At 39.9% G+C, this 22,407-nt stretch overlaps 1 protein-coding gene across 5 annotated transcripts in view; it reads left to right on the forward strand.

The window, feature by feature from the left end:
* ASAP1 (ArfGAP with SH3 domain, ankyrin repeat and PH domain 1) overlaps positions 1-22,407 on the forward strand; it is a 142,718-nt gene that overhangs the window by 81,769 nt on the left and 38,542 nt on the right. For all 5 annotated transcript variants that reach the window (XM_081874069.1, XM_081874065.1, XM_081874066.1 and 2 more), the window contains 6 exons: positions 566-695; positions 1,233-1,318; positions 2,412-2,487; positions 3,634-3,720; positions 10,790-10,890; positions 11,853-11,922. In XM_081874069.1, coding sequence (XP_081730195.1) covers positions 566-695; positions 1,233-1,318; positions 2,412-2,487; positions 3,634-3,720; positions 10,790-10,890; positions 11,853-11,922 — 550 coding nt within the window. The remainder of the gene's footprint in view (positions 1-565; positions 696-1,232; positions 1,319-2,411; positions 2,488-3,633; positions 3,721-10,789; positions 10,891-11,852; positions 11,923-22,407) is intronic.

Below are 22,407 nucleotides of genomic sequence, written 5' to 3' on the forward strand. Positions count from 1 at the left end.
GATCAATATGTTGAGCAAAATGCTATGTTTGAAACTGAGTGCTAAACGTATAAAGGTGGAACGTGGACAGAAATAAACTACAAAGAATAGCGGTAGTAGTTGAAGGATGTTGTTATGGCAAAGTTTGGTTTCTGTTTTTCACTTTCTGGTTCATTCTGTATGCTTCTTGTTAACTTTGGCTCCCATCCCATGACTCATATAACAGAAATAATAATGAAGCAAAAAGAAAATGAAAAAGATGTGTTTATTAACACTTTTGAAAGGTAGAGTCATTTACAGAGGTATAAGAAAATAGGATTTGCAGCCATTCAAGATCACCTCTATAATATTAGTGACAGTTGTGCTAAGTGAATTGAACACTGGTTGAATTTCCTTTCTACATGCTTCAGACAGCTGTCTGATTTATTTTTGTTTTTTAAAGTGCAGCATGTACTTCATCCGTTTTGAGTGTTAATTCCTGCCTCTCACTTTTTGAAAAAAGAAAAGAGTATTTAAAAATTGAAAGACTGTGCAGGAAAAGTAAGAAGTGGCAATGTTTATTGAATGTATGCTTTTGAAATTTCAGCACAAAAATCGAAAAGGAAAAAAGAGAACATGCAAAACAGCATGGGATGATACGAACTGAGATAACTGGAGCTGAGATAGCAGAAGAAATGGAGAAAGAAAGAAGGCTATTTCAGCTCCAGATGTGTGAAGTAAGTAACAAATGGTTTGAAATGTTTTTATCCAAATTTCTACTGAAATATTCTAAAAGTCCTGTTACAAAATGTTGCTTTGTAAGAAATAGTACATTGGACAACTCAGTGGCATAGCAAATTTTCTTTTCCTATTAATCTGAATGTCACATAAAGCTTCATCTAGCCAATTCCATGTTGACTTTCAGGGCTAATTCACACTTAAGTCACTATTCAGTTTTAAGAATGGGTTAGAAATTGTGGGGAGGAAGAGGGAACAAACAGCTTCAAACAATGTGGGGGTGGGGACCATCTGTTTATCATGGTGTTTGTTTTTAATTACTTCTAAATAAATTTTCCTATGCCATACTGATCTACTTTGTATACACTAAAATCTTAATCACTGTATTGGTGGAGTGGTTTCAGATGTCAACTGCAAGGCAACCTCCAAGATAATTGCTGAATTTGTTAAACAGATCTGAAATAGCTCTTGTATTTGAGCACCGCTGAAGCCCCAATATATAATTATCTACTGAGCTTTGGTTTTTCTTTCTACAGTATCTCATTAAGGTTAATGAAATCAAGACAAAAAAAGGTGTGGACCTTCTACAGAATCTTATTAAGTATTATCACGCACAGTGCAAGTAAGTATAATTATTTAGCTAAAACTGATGTTACTTTTGCTTTGGTGTTTTCTGTTGCTGTTTTATAGTAGATTTGCAAGATTTTACAATTTTTCTCCTTAATAAATTAAATAAAATTATTTCTACTGCAGTTCAAACCACCCTTTGTAATAAGTGTGCTCAGTTCTTACTATTACTCAGTTCTTACTATTACCACGTAGAAGTCCAAATTTTATTACCCTTTCAACTGGCATATAAATTAGTTTTAAAATTTGGCCTGTCAGCAGAACATTTGGCAGCTCTGTGCATGGAATTTTTTCAGAAAGAGGGAAAGGGCAACTTAGGAAAAATTCTGGCTTTGTAATAGGGTGTGTGTGTGTTTTAGCTCTTTTGGCATTTAGAAACCAATATTCCTTGCAACCTGACTTTCAGAAGGTTGTGAGCTGATGCGTAGAACTGTCTGAGGTCTTTTCAGTGGATGTTTTGCCTCAAGATTCCCGTCCTTTGACATGTATTTACTTCCATGTGGTGATGGAAACATCAGAGCTTTGCATGAATGCAGAAGCCTTCAAGTTCATCAGTTAATTGCTGATTTTTAAAGGGCTGAAAATTGGCCAGTAGGTGAAACTATTCAGCAAGATTCAATCTTTGTTGTATTCCTGCATGAACATATTTACAGTAGGTTGTATTGAATGCTGCATATGTTCTGCTTGTGCAATGGGACTGCCCCTTTCTTCTAGAATACCTGCCTCAAAATCTGTTTCAGAGGTTCTTCCAACCCCAGAACACATTTGGGGGGTGGGGCGAGGGGGGAGCTGCAGAGGAGAGGAGGAAGTTTCATTGTGCAAGCAGAAGTCTACATGAGTGGAACAGCAGTGTTGAGTACAGTCCAGTGGGCTCACACATCTGTTATGCTTCTTAATGACCAAAATCAGTGAATCCCTGAATAAAGTGTCTGCTTATATTTGTGAGAAGACTGTAAATGTCAAGTTCTGAAGGAATTCATTATAATAGCTAAGTGATATGCAGATGGGGAGAAATGGTCAATAGACGTCAGAAGGGCAGTGGGAAAAGTACTGATTTGCTGATAAATCGCAAGCATTTTCTATTGTAGTTTCTTCCAAGATGGCTTGAAGACGGCTGATAAACTAAAACAATATATTGAAAAACTGGCTGCTGATTTATATAATGTAAGTCATTCATAAGATAGGAATATTGCCTGTTTGGATTACTGTTTTTTGAATATATTTGCGAAAGAAATGGAAAAGCATTTCAGTTTTAGGCATCTTAATATACAGAATAGTTTTTTACAAATCTAGTTTGAGGCAGCAACCTTTCAAACCTTTCAAACATTTAAATTAGACTGGTTATTATGTACCCTAATTAGAGTTTTGTGATTAAGCAATCTATATTTTTTCCTAATAAAAACTATGTAATAAATTGGTTAATGATTTCAGTATGAAGTCCAGTAAAATAATTTCCCCTTTGTACCATTATGAGCCACTTCTCACAACATTTGAAAAAGAATATTATGACTAACGGTTTGAAAAAGCACCATCTTCTAGTAGCTTGGCTCAGTAAGTTTCAATATAGTATAGAAATGAATAAATCTTAACACATGCATATAGGCAAGAGCAATGCAAACACACACTTTTATTTGGAATTTAAAATGGAATGTCTTGGACCTTTTCAAGAAAAGCTGGACTAAGATATATTAATATGTATAATAGGCACATTATATATGCTATTCTAGTATAGTGTCCAGATCAAGGGAAGTAATAGCCCCACTGTATTCTGCCTTAGTCAGACCACACTTGGAATACTGTGTCCAATTCTGGGCACCACAGTTTAAGAAGGATGTTGACAAGCTGGAACATGTGCAGAAGAGGGCAACCAAGATGATCATAGGTATGAAAACTAAGCCTTATGAGGAGTGCATGAAGGAGTTTGGTATGTTTAACCTGGAAAAGAAGAGACTGAGAGGAGATAGCCATCTTCAGATATATTAAGGGCTGTCACATGAAGGAGGGAGCAAGCTTGTTTTCTCCTTCTCTGGAGGGTAGGACTCTAACCAATGGCTTCACGTTGCAAGAAAGGAGATTCCGACTAAACATCATGACAGTAAGGGCTGTTTGGCAGTGGAACAGACTCCCACGAGAGATGGTGGACTCTCCTTCCTTGGAGGTTTATAAGCAGAGGTTGGATGGCCATCTGTCATGGATGCTTTAGCTAAGATTCCTGCATTGCAGGGGGTTGGACTAGATCACCCTTGGGGTCCCTTCAAACTCTACAATTCTATTTAAAAACTGAAGCAGTGTTTGGTCATTTTACTCTAGATAAAGCAGACACAAGATGAGGAGAAGAAACAGCTCACTGCACTCAGAGACTTGATAAAATCTTCATTACAGCTTGACCAGAAGGAGGTAAGGATCTTAAGCAAAATATTAGTTATGGGCTGAACTTATCTGAGTTTATTAAAAGTGCACAGTTACATGTACGTTAAACTACATAATGTCAGTGTTTGGACATAACTAACACTCACTCTTGGTTTAGCCAAGTAATACATGAATGAGCTTAGCTTCCTCCTGGGCTCATGTGCCTTCCCTCCTTTTCTCCTCCCAGTCATGCAAACAAAAGCTTTTGCTTTTTATTAAGCCCTTTTTGTTTCATCTACATAAGGGGAAATGGTCTATTGCTATGGCTTTTTTTAGAACAGAAGGGGAAGGAAAATCTTACTTACAGTAGGTCCCATGCCTTTCAGAAAAATTATTGTAGGCCCAAAAGCTTTCAGAAAATTATAGTTTCAGGGGCATGCTTTTTTATAAGCAGTTCTCACATCCAAGCAAAACTGATGATAATTGTTTATAAAATGTGCCCTTGAAGACTTTTTTAAAAAAACATGTTGGGCCTACAATACAGTACATTTCTAGTACCTGGAGTGCTCATTCCCTCCCCTCACAACATTTTTATTGCCTGATCGATTGTGCTGTCTCAGTTTTGTGGTGGTTTCAAAGCAAGCCCATTTAAACCCACGTTTTATGATGCTGGCTAACTATGCTTCATGTTAAAAACTTAATCCCTGGTTTGGATGAAATTCAAGCTGAGTTAGCCAAAGTGAAAGCTTCCAAAGTAGTCCTTCTTGGCTGCAGAGGAGGAGAGGGAGGAATGTGTGGGGCCCAAAAAGAGGATTAGACTCATTCACATAGCACTAAATTACACAGCACTGAATGCAGCTAATGTTCTCTCTCAATAAGTGCATGTAGTTCACAGTTGGTATGATGTGGATTTATGATAAGGATCTACCATGTCTGTTACCCAGTGGATCTTTTTCCATGTCTGGTGCTTGCTTTGCTTATTAAGTACTGCTCAAATTTAATGTTCAATTCGGTGGAGATTGACTTTTCAGTAGTGGCACTATTTCAGATACTTAATATTCAGAACACATACTCAATACTCAGAAGCCAGAAATGCCCATTCATGAAATCACACATATTAACTAGTCCAGGAACTTTATAAAGGCTGTTTCATACACGAGGCCAGTGGTTCCCCAACTTTCACCCGCCCCCTCGGACCACTTGAAAATAGCTGAGGGTCTTGGTAGACCACTCAATGATTTTTTGTCTGTTGTAGTGCACTATCCTGGATGCTGTATACCTTTTTAAATTGTAATTTGTTGCTTCTTTTACTTCTTATATATTGTATTTTCTTGTATTACAATGTAAGAAATAAAAGAAGCCAGCAAAATTTAATACAATACAGTGGTACCTTGGTTCTCGAACTGAATCCATTCTGGAAGTCCTTTTGACTTCTGAAAACGTTCGAAAACCGAGGCGCAACTTCTGATTGGCTGCAGGAGCTTCCTGCCCTCAAGTGGAAGCCGCAGAAGCAGCGTCAGATGTTCAGCTTCCCAAAAAAAGTTCGCAAACCAGAACACTCAATTCCGGGTTTGCAGCTTTCGGGAGCCAAAACGTTCGAGTCACAAGGCATTTGAGAACCAAGGTACGAATGTAGTTGTGCTGTCTTTCATCTTCAACTATAAATCCCCAGATACACTGCAAACTACATGATGAAGCTTGCAGACCAGTGGTGAACCATAGACTCCAGTTTGGGAACTCCTATACTAGGCCATATGACCATGATGTTCAGAAGTGTACCACCAGCTTTGTTATCCAGAAAATCATCCTACACAAATGCCATTTTTAACTGCACATTTTAAAGGCAGCCAAAATGTATTTTGGGTTCTACGAACAAAAAAGTATACTAATTATTCTTGAAGCAGATGGTCTGTTTAATTAACCATAAAGATTACATCTTTGTGAGAAGTTAACAAATGTCCACCTCTCATGTTGAGAAAACTTAAATTTGTATACTTGACATTGTAATTTCATTTTCTCTTATTCTTACCATGTAAAGGAACCTCTGTCCCACAGGCTGATGTCAGGGGGTGCAATTTGACCGACAAGGTTGTATTTCCCAATCCACACCCACCTGCCCTTCAGCTGACATCAGACATGACATCAGTTGGTGGGCATAAGGATGGAGTTAAAATTCTGCAGTGGCTGAACTGGGATCACATGCATGCATCTAAGGTGCGCGGGTGGCGCTGTGGTCTAAATCACTGAGCCTAGGGCTTGCCAATCAGAAGGTCAGCGGTTCGAATCCCCGCAATGGGGTGAGCTCCCGTTGCTCGGTCCCTGCTCCTGCCAACCTAGCAGTTCAAAAGCCTGCCAAAGTGCAAGTAGATAAATAGGTACCGCTCCAGCGGGAAGGTAAACGGCGTTTCCGTGCGCTGCTCTGGTTCGCCAGAAGTGGCTTAGTCATGCTGGCCACATGACCCGGAAGCTGTCTGTGGACAAACACCAGCTCCCTCGGCCTATAGAGCGAGATGAGCACGCAACCCCAGAGTTGTCCATATCTGGACCTAACTGTCAGGGATACCTTTACCTTTACCTAAGGTATCAAGATTTAACCCCGCTCATAAACTGATGATCAAGGATTAAATCTTGTTCAGTTTCCAGGATTTTATGCAAACATTTTGCAGATTCAGGAAAGGGTTTACATGGAAACCCCTGCTAAAAGGAAGGTTTATTCCTTTTTTTTTTAAGCAGGGGGTTGCATTGGAATCTTGCTTAAAATGAAGGGCTGTCAAATGGCTCTTTTGGGAACAGGAATGTGCAGCCCAAACAAATATTTAACCTTCCTCTTGACAGCTGCCAAGCAGGGGTTAAATTCTGTTAAATTCTTCAGGAGGATGGGAGAAAAAGGCGCTTTGCCAACCCTACGATTGGTGCTTCCAGCTGGCTCTTTGGGTGCATTGAAACCCCGCATATGGGATTTTGACAACTGAGTGGTCCTGGTTATCTTCAAATTTGGCCCGTGAGGCTGAGCCTGATGAGGATCTGGCCCATAGAACTAAATAGTTTCCCCACCTCAACACGGACTGAACTACGTAAATAACTGGATTAATTTAAGTTGATTAATAGTCCACAGACCTTTAAATGGCAAAACGAAATCTTCACAGATATTTGATTCCATACATTTGAGTGGAAAGAACCCCTAAAATACAGAAAGACCTTCCAACAGAATGATTAAAAGTTAAATATTATGATGGGAGGTAGTCCAACAATATCTGGAGGGTCACAGGTCCCTATCCTTCCCCTAGGCATGTTCTATAGCATTGGCAGCTTTATTGCGAATCCTAGTAACATGTATACACACTTTAAAGAACACTAAATTTATTTAGTTCATAGCTAATTAAAATTAGCAACATAAGGGTTAGGTTGTGAACCTGTTCGTTGCTAAGATTATACACCAGATACTACAGTAGTGTTACAAGTGACCTGTAATAATTGATTGGCATCTGTATGTCAGGCAGATTCTTAAAGTATACTTAAACTGGGTTATTTCTTCATAAAAGAGCAGTTAAATGAATAATTAAAAAGAATTATAAATGAATATAATGGATACATTCACATCTGTATTCCGAGTTTCTTAGTAGGATGAATAGGAGGGGTGACCTCAAGATTTTGCTCTGTTTTGTGTGTGTAATTAAAATCTATTTAGATTTTCAGCAGTGGTTGCAACTTTCATGAGAACAAATCACAGTAAGATATGCTTGTTTACAAAAGTATATCATTAGAATGCAGCTATAAAATAAAAAAAAAACAATCTTGTGATATTTTGTTCAGGGACAGCATTATTAATTGTGCTTCTAAATTATTAGCATCATTCTACATTTAATTCTATATGCTTTCTGCAAACAAAAGAGCAAAATACCAAGCTGGTGAAATATACAAAACATTTCTTGGAAGTATGTTTTCAACACGTATAATTCTCTCTAATTTCATATTAAAATTTGGCATTTAAAAACTATAAAACAATGGCTTAGTTGGAACCTTGTAATCACATTCAAGTACATTTGGAGCCCAGGGAGAAAATTTAATATAAGGAAACAAACTGCTTTGGGCCAGAGGAGTTGGGCCTTCTATAGAAACACAAACAGCAAGGGCCATGTTAAAGGAAGTTGGAAAACTGTAGAAGAAAGACTTGGTGTAACCTTAGGGACACTTCACAGTACACTGATGTGTGTGATTCATAATTTACGTGTTTCAAAATGGAAAGCCTTTTAGTGAGCAAGAAAATTCTGAGTTTAAAATGGCTCACATGAAAAAGGTTAAGCATCTGTTCCTCAACCTGGGTGTCTCTTTCTCTCACAGAAGTATTCTGCTGCTTTTCATTTATTTGTTGTTTTAAGAATAAGAGAAAATAACAAACATTTGTGTGGATTTTGCCCCTTAATTATTCTTTAAGGTAGTCAACAAATGACTTTACTCATGAGATATTTGTAAAAAATACCCAGTAATACTGAGGCCAGATTTTGCGGAAACTTGGAGAGGCAGTGATCAATTTTAAAGAAACATTTGTTTATCATTTAGCTAGTATTCTTATTTATTTATTTTTTAGTGATTAAAGGTGTGCATTTTTAAGGAAAGACCTTGTTTGGTGTTTTTCCCTTAAAATGAATTTTTTTTTTTTTTATAGACAGTGTTCCATTATGGCTTTGAAATTATGGCATTTATACAGTAATCAGAATAATGGATATTGTCCTGTCAATTTGTAAAGAATAAATTTGGATTAGGCATGGTCTTTTTTAAAGAGAAAAAGAAACCCCCAAAGCTTTAATCCTAGATTTCTAGTGGATCTTCCCTTGCTGCTTTGCCAGCGTTGTTCATGCCCCTTTTGTAAAAACTCTTTCATCCTATCCCATAAAGCTATTCTTTTCCACCATAAGGACAAAGCTGCTATATACGTTATATTGCCCTTTGGGGGCTGCATGCCAGCAGTGGGTGTGGCCACCCCACATCCTCACATGCACGCACAGACACATCTCAACTGCACCATGGAATCCTGGTTATATGATTGGCACAAGGTCACCCAGTGAACCGAGTAGGGATTTGAAAATCTCCCAGGTCCTAGTCTCTAATCACTATTACTCCATACTGTTTCTCAAACATGTGCCCCCCTGGGACTGAACTTCCATCATCCCTGATCATTGACCATGCTGGATGGGGCTGATGGGAGTTGGAATTCAGCAACATCCATTCAGATCCATTTTTAGGTCTGTTTGGTGTTTTTTTGTTTTTTGTTTTTTTAAAAAAGCTTCTGATTGTATGGGCATGTTGCCTTCTGAGACCACCTCAACCCAGTATTGCTCATTTTTTATAGAAGGCCATAAGTGCCCATAAGGAGAACATCAACTGAACATTGCAACTACTGCAATGCGCTCTGTGTGGGGCTACCTTTGAAGGTGACCTGGAAACTGCAATTAATCCAGAATGTGGCAGCTAGACTGGTGACTGGGAGTTGCCGCCAGGACCATATAACACCGGTCCTGAGAGATTTGCATTGGCTCCCAGTACATTTCCGAGCACAATTCGAAGTGTTTGTGCTGACCTTTAAAGCCCTAAGCGGCCTCGGTCCTGTGTACCTGAAGGAGCGTCTCCACCCCATCGTTCGGCCCGGACACTGAGATCCAGCACCGAGGCCTTCTGGTGGTTCCCTCATTGCAAGAAGTGAGGTTACAGGGAACCAGACAGAGGGCCTTCTCAGTAGTGGTGCCTGCCCTGTGGAACGCCCTCCCTTCAGATGTGAAGGAAATAAGCAGCTATCTTCTTTTTAAAAGACATCTGAAGGCAGCCCTGTTTAGGGAAGTTTTTAATATTTAATGCTGTATTGTTTTTAACACTTGATTGGAAGCCGCCCAGAGTGGCTTGGGAAACTCAGCCAGATGTGCGGGGTATAAATAATAAATTACTATTATTTATTATTATTATTTATTATTATTATTATTATTATTATTATTATTATTATTGGTAGCTCACTTGCAAGCTATATTTTAGAACCAAGTCGTTCACCAAAAGTAAGAATTTGTAAATTAATTCAGATGCTACTTTCCACTTGATATTAAGGAACAACCCAGGAAGAGCATGGCATATTAATATCAATCAAAACTTGAAGATGTGGAACCTCTTCAGCTTTGAGCCTTGCTCTGCTAATGGAATTGCAGGTATTAAAACTTGAGGAAGAGAGGTGGTAAAATATCGGCTGAATATTAGTAGAAATAATCTTTGTTTCAAATTCACCAGCAGCTTTATGAAAATGCTTTAGCTGTGGAATGGTTATCCTTTTTTGCTTACCAAGCTAGACCTTCTTTTTCCCTTTTTGTGAGGAGCTGTGAAACATTTGTCCATTACCCAGCAAGCATTAGCTATGAAACATCTAAACACAGCTATTTCTTACAGATGCCTATCTGTGCCTTTTCTACAGACTGAAATGTTGGAATAAAGAGACTGCAAAATGCACATGAATATACTCCTTTTAACAAATGCTGTCTTAAAATATTCTACTTTTTTCTTCCTATGTTGCCTTTGCCTTTCCTGATCGAAGTCTAGGAGAGTAAGTCAACGCTTTAATGAATCATTGCTTATTGTAGTGAATTTGTACAGCATTTAGTAGCTGCATTCATTCATCAGTGGTATATGTATATCTGTATATGCATACAGGCATGCACACACTTGTATACATTGAATTTCATTCCACCCCTTCTAAACCATCAGCTAAACCAATTAATATAATTTGGTAAAGCTAATTAAATAATGAAAATATCTGTATTGCAAATACACTTTGGGTATATAGCTTACTTGATTCTTCTATGTGCAATGTTTTGCCAAACATTTTTATTTTTCCGCAAAAACATTCTGGATTTATTTTTTTAAGTAACACCTTCATCACCTTGTGAAAACATACCATTATCCTTTACATGCTAAAGAAACTGTCCATGTAAAAAGTTGGGACTGTTGTTGAAAGCAAGTTAACTGCGTTTTTGTATAGTGGTTCTATAAATGGAGGGATCGAAATGGTATTAAGAAAAGAGGGCTTGAAAACTAATAAAGAAAAGGAGAAGTATTATTTGTTCCTTTATGTTCTCTCTAGGATTCACAGAGCAGGCAAGGAGGATATAGTATGCACCAGCTTCAGGGAAATAAGGAATATGGCAGTGAGAAGAAGGGTTATCTTTTAAAGAAGAGTGATGGGTAAGTACTTAAGAGCACAGTATTTGATAAGCGGAATCAGCCAGTGCTGTAAAATGCATGGTGAGGGCCGCTGCTGTACTGGCATAAGTCTTCTATTTTAGCTTATGATATTGTGAAACATAGGGACGCTGGTGGCGCTGTGGGTTAAACCACAGAGCCTAGGACTTGCCGATCAGAAGGTCGGCGGTTTGAATCCCCGCGATGGGGTGAGCTCCCGTTGCTCGGTCCCTGCTCCTGCCCACCTAGCAGTTCAAAAGCACGTCAAAGTGCAAGCAGATAAATAGGTACTGCTCCGGCAGAAAGGTAAACGCCGTTTCCGTGCACTGCTCTGGTTCGCCAGAAGCGGCTTAGTCATGCTGGCCACATGACCTGGAAGCTGTACGTCGGCTCCCTCGGCCAATAAAGCGAGATGAGCGCCGAAACCCCAGAGTCGGTCACGATTGGACCTAACGGTCAGGGGTCCCTTTACCTTTTATTGTGAAACATTACATTACATCCATTCCGGCGAATGTCCGCAGCAAACCCGGAAGTACCGGAACAGGTTACTTCCGGGTTTGCCACATGCGCAGAAGCACTAAATTGTGCTTCACGCGTGCGCAGACTAGCACTTTGCCCTGCGTCCGTTCCGGGGCTCCAGAACGGATCCCGGCCACAAAGCAAGGTATGACTGTACTTGAAAACTGGCTTAAGCCGAAATCTTCCGAAGTGCCCAAAAGTCTTGTAATTGTCCAGGGAATGACCTATTAATTCATTTACCATTCAGAAATGAACGGAACTAAGTGATCTTCATAATATTTTGCATGCCATATCCTTGCTGCTGCTATCGTGTGAAAATTATTGATGTTGTTTTTGTCTTAATGTACTAGGAAAATTAAAGGATCAAGCTTTAATTACAACCAGTAGTTGCAATAATATTCTCAAAGCCTTTTTTTTCCCCTATGCCACATTCCTTCCATATTTAGCCTACGGAAAGTTTGGCAAAGAAGAAAATGCACTGTCAAAAATGGTATTCTGACCATATCACATGCAACCGTAAGTAGTCTTTTATACTGTACCTTTTATATTCAGTTATACCCCAACTGCATTTTGCTCCAGTTAATGTAACTTTGATATAGTTACAGATCATTTATGTGTGTGTGTGTGTGTGTGTGTGTTTGTATTAAATGCGCATAAAAAGGCTTGCACATAGATGTAAACTATGGTCTTATATAGTTTGGTCCCTAAAATATAATTAGCATTACATTGAAATTTACACAAATTTTAAATTTAATATTCAACTCTGTTGGGTCTCTCTCAAAACCGCTAAAAACACACAAAGTAATGAGACATTTTTATTTTGTTGTACTTTTTACGTTAAGGATGGTGTTTTTAAGTTTCCCAGCCTTCTATGAGCTGGTAGCTTGCCTCTCATTGAGTACACCTTGAAATTATGTACTGTTGGTAAGTTTCCTCTCTAGTTTTGGTAAAACTCTTGAAACAGCTGCTTCTTTTATGTCACTTTTCTCAAGTTAAAGAGTGTTTTATACTACCCAAATTCTGTCCTCCAATCTAAGTAATTAAAGGTTTGGAGTGAAGCTTCTCCCTTACTCAAATAGTTTGGATCTTAACGGTGGTGGATTTTCTTCTTCATGCTGCTTTTCGCTGACAAATAGGAACTTTTTAAACAGTCGTCTGTACCTCTTGCCATTTAATTAGTGGTTACCCTCCACCACTCATACTACTATTTCATTCTGCATCTTTAGCTTTGGTATAGCTTTGTGCGTTAATAGCAAATGTGAATCTCCATCTGAATGTACGCCGTGCCCATTACTGATAGTACCATATCGGGTTAAACACTGTGGCCTTTTAATTAGCTGTAATCAGACACAGGTGGCTACAGATGAGCAAGTGTCTCATGATGGCTGCTTAATTGGAAATGCTGACTTCACAGGGTGAACTGTTAGTCTGGTGGAATTTGCAACATAGTAAAGTCTAGTGTAACCACCTCACTGATCACCCACCTTAAATGTGCTGAGGCAGTGCTTTGGCGATAGCAGATGACATGAACAGCTCGTTCTGGCAGATGATAATGAACAGCTCATTATGTGACAGAAGACATCCCATGGATTTTTTTTTTAATTCCCATCACAGGGTTGTTACTCATCTTTATCCATAATAAATAAAGCCAGCTTTTCTTCAAGGAGTATTTTCCTTTATGGTACAGTGTTTAATAATAAAAGTGATTTCTTTATATGCCTTAAGCGGGTTCTAGTCATTGTACCAAATGTCAAATGTGGTTGTTTTCACAACACGTTCATACAATAGCAGATTTTTTAAAGTCTACAAATCAAGTATGTAGAATTTGTGCATGCAGGTCCCGCTTTATGAACGCTCACTATGCAGAAATTCACTTATCAGAACACAAGGAATTGGTACCCAAACCTCACTGTATGCTATGCATATTCAGATATCCAAATAGAAAACATTTTTCTACTTCCTTGTTTGCCTTTTGCTGTTATCCGAGGAAGGGAGGGTGAGGAATCGAACAGCATTTTTTTCTGGGGGTTTCTGGGTTTTTGGTGTGTTTCGGGCTCAACGTTCCATGGTCAGAAACACGTTAGAACTTTTCCCATAGGAATTAATGGAAATCATAATGTGAATGCTCACCCATTGAATGATTTCCAGGGAACACATGGTGCTTGTAAAGCGGGATCTGCATGTACATTCGACTTAATATTATTTTATTTTGCTGATGGGATTACATGACAATTTTGCAGAACTTTCAAACTGATAGGAAAATATAAAATATATAATTAATTTAAAATTTTGCTTTGCTCCAAAGTGATTTTTACTTTCACCAGAGTTAGATAGATTGTGGCTTGATTCAGGTTTAATGCCAAACCATGACTTGTTATTACAAGAATGAGCCTTATCCTCTTACGTTGCCCCTCACTTCACACACTTCACTTTTCAGCAACCCCTTGGAGAAACCATAGTTTGTCATTGCATCCAAACTTGCAAACTATTGTTTGTGCGAGTTCTGTGAACCAAGTTGGAAAACCAAATTGTAGTTCCCTAGTTCAAAGGTTAGTTGGATACTAGTAAGGTAATAATAAAGTTAGTAACCTAGCAGGTTAAGGACCGGGTGGCGCTGTGGGTTATACCACAGAGGCTAGGACTTGCTGATCAGGTTGGCGGTTCGAATCCCCGCAACAGAGTGAGCTCCCGTTGCTCGGTCCCTGCTCCAGCCAACCTAGCAGTTCGAAAGCACGTCAAAGTGCAAGTAGATAAATAGGTACCACTCCAGTGGGAAGGTAAATGGCGTTTCCGTGCGCTGCTCTGGTTCGCCAGAAGCTGCTTAGTCATGCTGGCCACATGACCCGGAACCTGTACGCCGGCTCCCTCGGCCAATAAAGCGAGAAGAGCGTCGCAACCCCAGAGTCGGGCACGACTGGACCTAATGGTCAGGGGTCCCTTTACCTTTACCTAACCTAGCAGGTGCATTTTATGCAAGAAGGTTTTGGTTTGTCATTGCTTCTGAACAAGCCCTAGGTCTTTTTAAATCTCGTGAGATGTTGTTTTACATTTGTTAGCAAGATAACTGGCAGATGATTTTTGGTTGAATCATCCTTTGCCTCCCCCATTTTTTTCTTTTGAATAGAGAAATCTAAGTGGCCTTTGGAATTAGAAAAGATATTCAGAAGTAAGTTTTTTTTTGTTCATTTTTATATTCCTTGAGTAGTCATGTTTCATGATCATGGAAATTAATATTTTATAAACTTAAAGGCTGTATAATATAGCCATGGATGAGAGATCAAGTGCACCCCCTCAGGCACACATTCTGTTCTTCTGCTCACTTAAATTCCCCTCCCTTTTTCAGTGCTAACTATGGTTGTGTCTGCATTCCTGGATGCCAAGCAGAGTTAATTTTCCACCAGAGTTTGTAGTTCTGAAACAACATGTGAAAGCGGCTTTTAAACATAAAATTCAAGTTAGCTAAACTTGACGCATAACTAACACTTGTCATAATTAGCACTGAAAAAGGAAAGTGGGAAACATGAGCAGGAGATGGAAGGATCAATATTTTTCGCTCTATAAGATGCATCAGACCACAAGACGCACTTAGTTTTTGGAGGAGGAAAACGGGGGGGGGGGGGGAGATTCTGAATCTTAGAAGCCAGAACAGCAAGAGGGATCGCTGCGCAGTGAAAGCAGCAATCCCTCTTGCTGTTCTGGCTTCTGGGATAGCTGCGCAGCCTGCATTCGCTCCATAAGACGCACACACATTTCCCCTTACTTTTTAGGAGGGAAAAAGTGAGTCTTATAGAGCAAAAAATATGGTACATTTGTGAGTGGAGGAGAGTTATAGATGTTTTTTAAGAGAGTAGGGGAAATTGCATCTATTCCCAGCCGTAGTCATCTGTAGTCATTTCTGAGGTATTGGCCCTTCTTCCAGAATCAGCTTTTAAGATGTGGCATTTACCATCTTGGAGTTAGACCTAAAGGGTTGGATCCAGACACACTCAGAAGAATTCCACTGTTCCTGGAGGAAGACATGGCAACATTTCCCAATTCCTCTTTTCTCTTGAAGCCCCTGGTGCCCTCAGGAAAGCTGCTGAGATGGCCGTAGAAATATTATTGAGCTCAGCCTTACTGTCATTTAAACGTGCCCCCAGCAGCATGACTCAATAAATTTCTATATTGCCTCTAAGTGGTATATCAATCAGTGGTATATCAAGGCAAAAGTTTGCATTTTGATTGATTGATTGATTGATTGATCAGTGATGGACTCTTGCTGGCTATGCATAGGGGTGTAAGATGTCCAGAACATGTAAATGCCTGTCACTTCCTAATTAAATAATACAAGGCACACTCTTATTTGGTCTACTTTATGATTCCCCATGCTCTACATCAGGCCCTGACACACCTCTGTATCTCAGGTTGCCATGCATGAGTAGAAGTTTGGATACTTTAATAATGCTTATTCCAGTTTTACATACATGAGACATCTTTTGCCTTACTTTACACCTGGTTGTTATTAATACAGCAAAGAGGCATTCATGATGTAGATGAAGATCTTTGTTAATGTAGTCTTGACATTGTTAGAACTGTTGTAATAAAAACTCTTTTTTAAAGTGGTCATTTATGAAACAGGCTTCTCAGGTGTTTGCCCAGTGCAGGACTGGATGTTTTGGTGTAGACAGCTGTAAACGAAATTTTGGACAGTGCCGTATTTATTTTAAAATTCTTGAAAATAGGGTTATTGGTAGCCTGAAGTGGAAAGGTTTTCTGATAATTTTCCAATAAATAGTACACACATTCCTTGTTTCTCTTCCCCTCCTGCTGCCTTTAAATATCACTTAGATGACTACTTTATCCTACCTTTTTCTCTGTGCTTATGAGATGAATGCCAATATCTCATCCCTCTAGTCTTACGTAACTTGACTTTCATGATTTGAATTCAAAGGGTAAGGGGGAAAGATGTTAAATATTATAAAGCCTAACAGATTAGAGGCCATGAAAAGGGAGGTAAAATTGTAGTGGGCAGATTTTTCTGGCAAATATAGAAATAGCAAGTGGTCATTTAAATACCAAAGATAAACATTCCATTCTTTTCCCATAGCAATAATTGTTTTCTTTGCCATTTAAACTCACTGATGATATTGCTTTTAAGATTTTAAAAACAAACAATAAAGCACAATATTCATAGTTGCCAGCTATTTAAATTTTTGTTTCATACTTGCCAGGAGATGAAATTGAAGTGACATACGTCTGTTTTGCTGTTTTCTAGCACAGCTAAGCATTGAAATAACTTTTTGGTAGTTAGTCTTTTCCGGAGTAAGTGACCAAACAGTGACTTTTCATGACTGAAAGTGATGGTTAGTATCTCAGTACCTGTGGGGTGGGTGTGTGGGTGGGTGTGGGTGTGTACACACACACACACACACACACACATCCATTGGATGGTGAAGTGTGCTCTGATAGAGAAAGCTTATGCTGTCATACATTTGTTGGTAGTTTAAGGTATCATGGGTTTACTTTGTCATTGTTAGATACAGAGCTGGATGCTAAGTGTAGAGCTGCTTAAGAAAACCTAACATTGTAAGTAGCTTGAACCACCCAAGACAATACATTTAACTCAGTTTTAAACTATGCCCTGGCTTACATCCAGTGACTCTAGCTGTTGTTGGTTTGGATAGCTTCTGAAGCTACCTATGGAGAGCTGCTTCAGCACTATTGACTCCTTAACTCACTCACCCTTTGCCTTGTCGTATTCCTAGAAGTAGAGGAAGTGATTCTTCTATTTAGATCTCCTCTGTGAACAGTTTATGGCACCAGGACCTCCTGATGGCAAGAGAAAGAAAACGCTTTAACCTGTTTTTCACATAGTATAACCTTTCACAATTTTCAACATAGAAATAGCTTACAGCTGTTCAAATATGAGCAGTGGGTGGTAATCAGTAAAGTTTTACTTAACATAGACCCATTGAAATAAATGGACCAGGCTTATTAATGGTCATTAATTTCAGTAGGTCTGCTCTGTACAAAACTTAGTTGACTACCACCCAGTGTATTTTAGTGTTTTTACAGATCGGAGGTATTAGAATTTTTCATTTTCTTCTGATCATGCGTGTCACACAACCCCAGTTTCTCGGAGCCCTGTGCTGTGGTGCAAGCGAGGGAGTTCCTAGCCAAGGCTGAGTGCATTCCTCTGCTCACTCACTGCTCCCAACTTTTCATACCAAGTGGGCAAGGTCAACATTTCACACCCTCTCGTGCCTCCAGGACCCTGTCAGAGCCCTCCTGCCTCCTTCCCAAAGCCCATTGGCTCACTTACCTAGTTTGGGAAGGCGGCATGAGGGCTGGGGAGTGTCAAATGTTGTTGAGGGCCACCCAAAAAGACCTTGAGGGCTGCATGCGAACTGTGTATTGGACTGCCCCGCTATTACCAGCCAGGCTAAAATCTCCTTTGTTTCTCCTCAAAAACTACTCAAGATTTGGGGTGTCAATTAATGAAGCAGAGTTAAAAGTTTGCTAAAAAGATTTTAAAAAATAGTACCTTGTAGGGAAAAGGTTTAACCTGCCAACTTACAGACCGACCCAGCTCAGTAAGTGTGATGTTTGTATGACACTTTTTGATGTTCTTCTCCATGCAGTGTGTCTCCTTTTTCTGAGAAGATGGCATCATGAGTGGAAAGCCAAAAGCAAGTCCACATAGCCTGGGGCTATGTTGAGTGCAGTCAAGAAATTTATGGAAATTTAATCCTTATATACCAGGCACGTCCAACAGGTAGATTGTGATCTACTGGTAGATCACTGGGCGCCTGTGGTAGATCACCGGCTCCCCCCAAAGAAGCTCAGCAACTTTGGCTCCCCTAAAAAAAGCTCAGCAACTTTGACCTGATCACTGCCAGTTTATAACTCTGTGAGTAGATTGCAGTCTCTTGGGAGTTGGCCACTCCTGCTATATACAGGTAAAGCCTACTTTCAGACCATCTGGTCTTCAGTGAATTTACCACCATCCAATCCGAGTCCTCGACACGTCCAGTTTAACAAGTTAATCCCGCCAGACTTTACTCCAAAAGTACCCGAAGCAGCTTACAAACAGAAGATAAAAATTTCTTATAAAACAAAAACAACATTAAAAACAATAGATAATGGATGATAATAATATAGTGCTGTGATACGGATTTCCACAAAATAATAGGTGTAAAGCACCCAAGGAGGTATTCTCCTCTGAAAGGCTGAATTAAGTGGCATGATTTTTAAGCCTGACTGGTTAAAGCATAATTTATTTTATTGTTTGCTTTTGTTGGTTTTCTTCAGCAATTCGTTTTTTATTTTTGTAAATTGAGGCTGTTTAAAACTTTATATGCATATACTTTGGAGTTCAGGAGAGGTAAACTAGAAGCCAGCATAGGCTTTGTCAGGAACTTGACTGTACTATACCACCCTAATTTTATTCGTTGACAAGGTCTTATATCAGTTGTCATCACTGAGGCTACAATCCTATACCAGCTTACCTTGGGAATAAGCCCCACTGAAAACAGCATGAACTTCTGCACTGCCATGTATAAGATTGTGCTACAAGCTGGTCCAACGTGATATTTTCTTTTAAAAGCCCAGAGCAATACCATAAAGAAAAAATGCTATTTGTACAAATCTTTCCGACCGTGTTTATGTGTAACATTTTTTGCTTTGAAACAGCAGTGTCCTTTCTCCCCAGCTGCGTATATCCATTATTTCCATTTTCTTTGGACTTGTCTGCTGGCAGTAATTCATTGAAACATCTGTGGAAAATAACCTCTGCAGACTTGACAAGAAAGCATTTGAACATACATTGTTCAAGAGCCAGAGGACCGTAAACCGAAGAAGAAATAACGTCCATGCAGTTTTGCGTGCAGATACCTGAGTCCTGAGATAAACCTACACACACAGCTAGTGAGGGTGGACATTAGCATGTGCAAGGTTTTGTACATCTACGTTAAGAAGAAGGGGACTTTGGATATGTCTTTGACTATTTTATTCATACAGACTGTTTGCATGAATGTATTACACAACTGCTCTCCAGGCAGAAGCTCTTATTCTGTCACACGCAACATATCTGTGCCTGGTCAGAACAGCATTGAGAAATATCTAGATCCACAGCCCTTCATCACCTTGCGCAGGGAACTTACTCCCTTATCTCTGAGAACATCAGAATTTTTTCCTTATCTATGCCCTGAAATTGGACGCGCGTGGTGCTGTGGGTTAAACCACAGAGCCTAGGGCTTGCCGATCAGAACGTCGGTGGTTTGAATCCCCGCAACAGGGTGAGCTCCCGTTACTGGGTCCCTGCTCCTGCCAGGGAGCACGTCAAAGTGCAAGTAGATAAATAGGTACCGCTCCGGCGGGAAGGTAAACGGTGTTTCCATGCACTGCTCTGGTTCGCCAGAAGCAGCTTAGTCATGCTGGCCACATGACCCGGAAGCTGTACGCCGGCTCCCTCGGCCAATAAAGCGAGATGCGTGCCGCAACCCCAGTCGGTCACGACTGCACCTAATGGTCAGGGGTCCCTTTACCCTTTACCTTTATGCCCTGAAATAATATCTCTCATATCCCATGGTAGATCCTCCATTCTCCCAAGCATCTCCATTATGTGATTAGCCATACTTCTGCATGCTTCAGCCCTCTGATTTTACACTAGCAAATTCCGGTTCCAGACAGATCGCAAATTCCGGTTCCTATAAAGATCAGGCAAATGATTGGGTTTTTTATATATATTAGTAATATTTATAAGCAGCAAAAGATCACAAAATACCAGTGTCATACAACATTCTATTTTCAAAAAGAAATAAATCTTAAATCAGATGCTACCCATGAGTTAAACTCATCCTTCTGGCATCCAGTGAAATTTGTTACATCGTTGGAGCCTGCCTTAATTTCAGTGGGCGGTGTAATCAGCAGGATAGGTGGTACTGTTCTGAAGGACCCAGTCTAAGCTACCATGGAATGAACCTCCGTCAAATGTGGCACAATATACAGTGGTGCCCCGCAAGACGAACGCCTCGCAAGATGGAAAACCCGCTAGACGAAAGGGTTTTCCATTTTGGAGGCGCTTCGCAAAACGAATTTCCCTATGGGCTTGCTTCGCAAGACGAAAATGTCTTGCGAGTTCCTGTGGGGTTTTTTCCCTCCCCCCCCTTCCTAAGCCCTAAACCGCTTATCAGCTGATCCGCTAAAAGCCGCTAAACCGCTAATAGCGCTAATCCGCTAAGCTGTCAATGGGCTTGCTTCGCAAGACGAAAAAACCGCTATACGAAGAGCCTCACGGAACGGATTAATTTCGTCTTGCGAGGCACCACTGTAGAGGGCTTTTGCAGAAGATTACAGGCAATGACCAACTGACATGTGACTCTATGCATCGCACCAGACCCGGAAGTTACTTTTAAAATGGATAAATGGCCCTAGAAAAGCCCAGAAAGGGGGGGAGGCACTCAAACTGCACCTAACAGTCCCGCAAACCTTTGCAAGTGCTTTTGCAGGAACCATTGCACTAGGCTTTGAGACCTACGGAGAGTTTGAGCAATGAGGTTTGCAGGGAGCAATTGTGCTGTTTGCAGACTTTTCCAGTGGTGTTTCAAACATACGTAGTTTCACTGACGCTCGTGGTGGCTCAGAACATAACCCCCGCATAAATGGGGAGTTGCCTGTATAGCGAACGGGCAGATACAGAGAGAGGACCCCTCCGATATCTTAGTCCCAAATTGTACAGGGCTTTGTGCACTAACGATAAAACCATAAATTTGGCCCATGGCATATTGGCAGTGAGAGTGGTTCCCTCAGCGCTGGCGATAACATGTTGAAGGAAAAACAAAACAAATTCCTTCCAGTAGCACCTTAAAGACCAACTAAGTCAGTTCTTGGTATGAGCTTTCGTGTGCATGCACACTTCTTCAGATACACAGAAGGAAGCCTTAGCCACAAGTCAGATAACGCTTTGCAGTAACTGCAGCTTCTGGACCAAACATTACAGCTCCATGTACTGCACATTCCAGTAATCCTAATTGTGAGATTGCCAATGTGTGGACCACTGCAGCTATTAATATTTCTGTCCAGGAAAGGCTGGAGCTGAAAAAAGAAAGAAAATGAGTATCCTGTTAATCCCCAAATATTTAGGCACCACCCAAAGACTTTGACTTAGCCTGTGAAATGCTTCCAGTCAAAAGCATTTTTATAAGGTTATTTTTGTGTTGATCAGTGTTGCATTATGTAATAGAAACTTTATATTCAGAGGGTCTAGAAACTGCACAGTCACACAAGTCTGTATTTGGGAACACCAGCTGCTGCTCATGTCATTGTGGATTTTTTTAAAAAAATACACACCCTAAAACTGCATGAATTCGAGATAGATATTATCATATTTTTGATCAAGTATGGGAAAGTAGAGAAGGAGTGAAAAGAAGGCATATAAATTGCTCCAGGGAAACATTTGCTGGGCATGTGAGACAAGATTGCAGTAGTTTGATTCCTTCTGATTTGCAAATCTTTACTAGACATTGCCCCCTTGTGTTCAAACTTGCTTGCCAAACCAGTAGATGCGTATACTGTAGCTTCTGAATTTGGTACTAAAAACAATATTGAAGAACTGTTTGGCATTAGCATTATGATCAATGCATTGATGCTTGATATAGTATATGGTAGATGTTTCTCCTATACAGTCTTTAACAAAATACGTCATATGCACTACTTTGTATACTCCATGCAAATGTGTTTTGCAGAATTTCTAGGGCTCCCTTTTCATCCCCAGGGAGGCAGCAGTTTGGAGAAAAGGGGCTCTTCTCTTTCCCTGTTCATCTCTTTTGCACTCCAAACAACCTGTCTGGAGGCAGGTTTTTTTTAGGGCTGGGGGAGGCTATCAGCACTTGATTACACTTATTTGCATGTCACATTATAGTTAGGTAGAAGCTGAATGAGACTGAAAACTAAAGCATTCATAAGGGATAACATAGCCAGAAAGTCATAACAAATTGATTACTCAGAGTTTTGAATCAAAAT

Source organism: Podarcis erhardii, assembly GCF_964252035.2.
Source record: "Podarcis erhardii genome assembly, chromosome: 8".
In the NCBI taxonomy this organism is placed as follows: domain Eukaryota; kingdom Metazoa; phylum Chordata; class Lepidosauria; order Squamata; family Lacertidae; genus Podarcis; species Podarcis erhardii.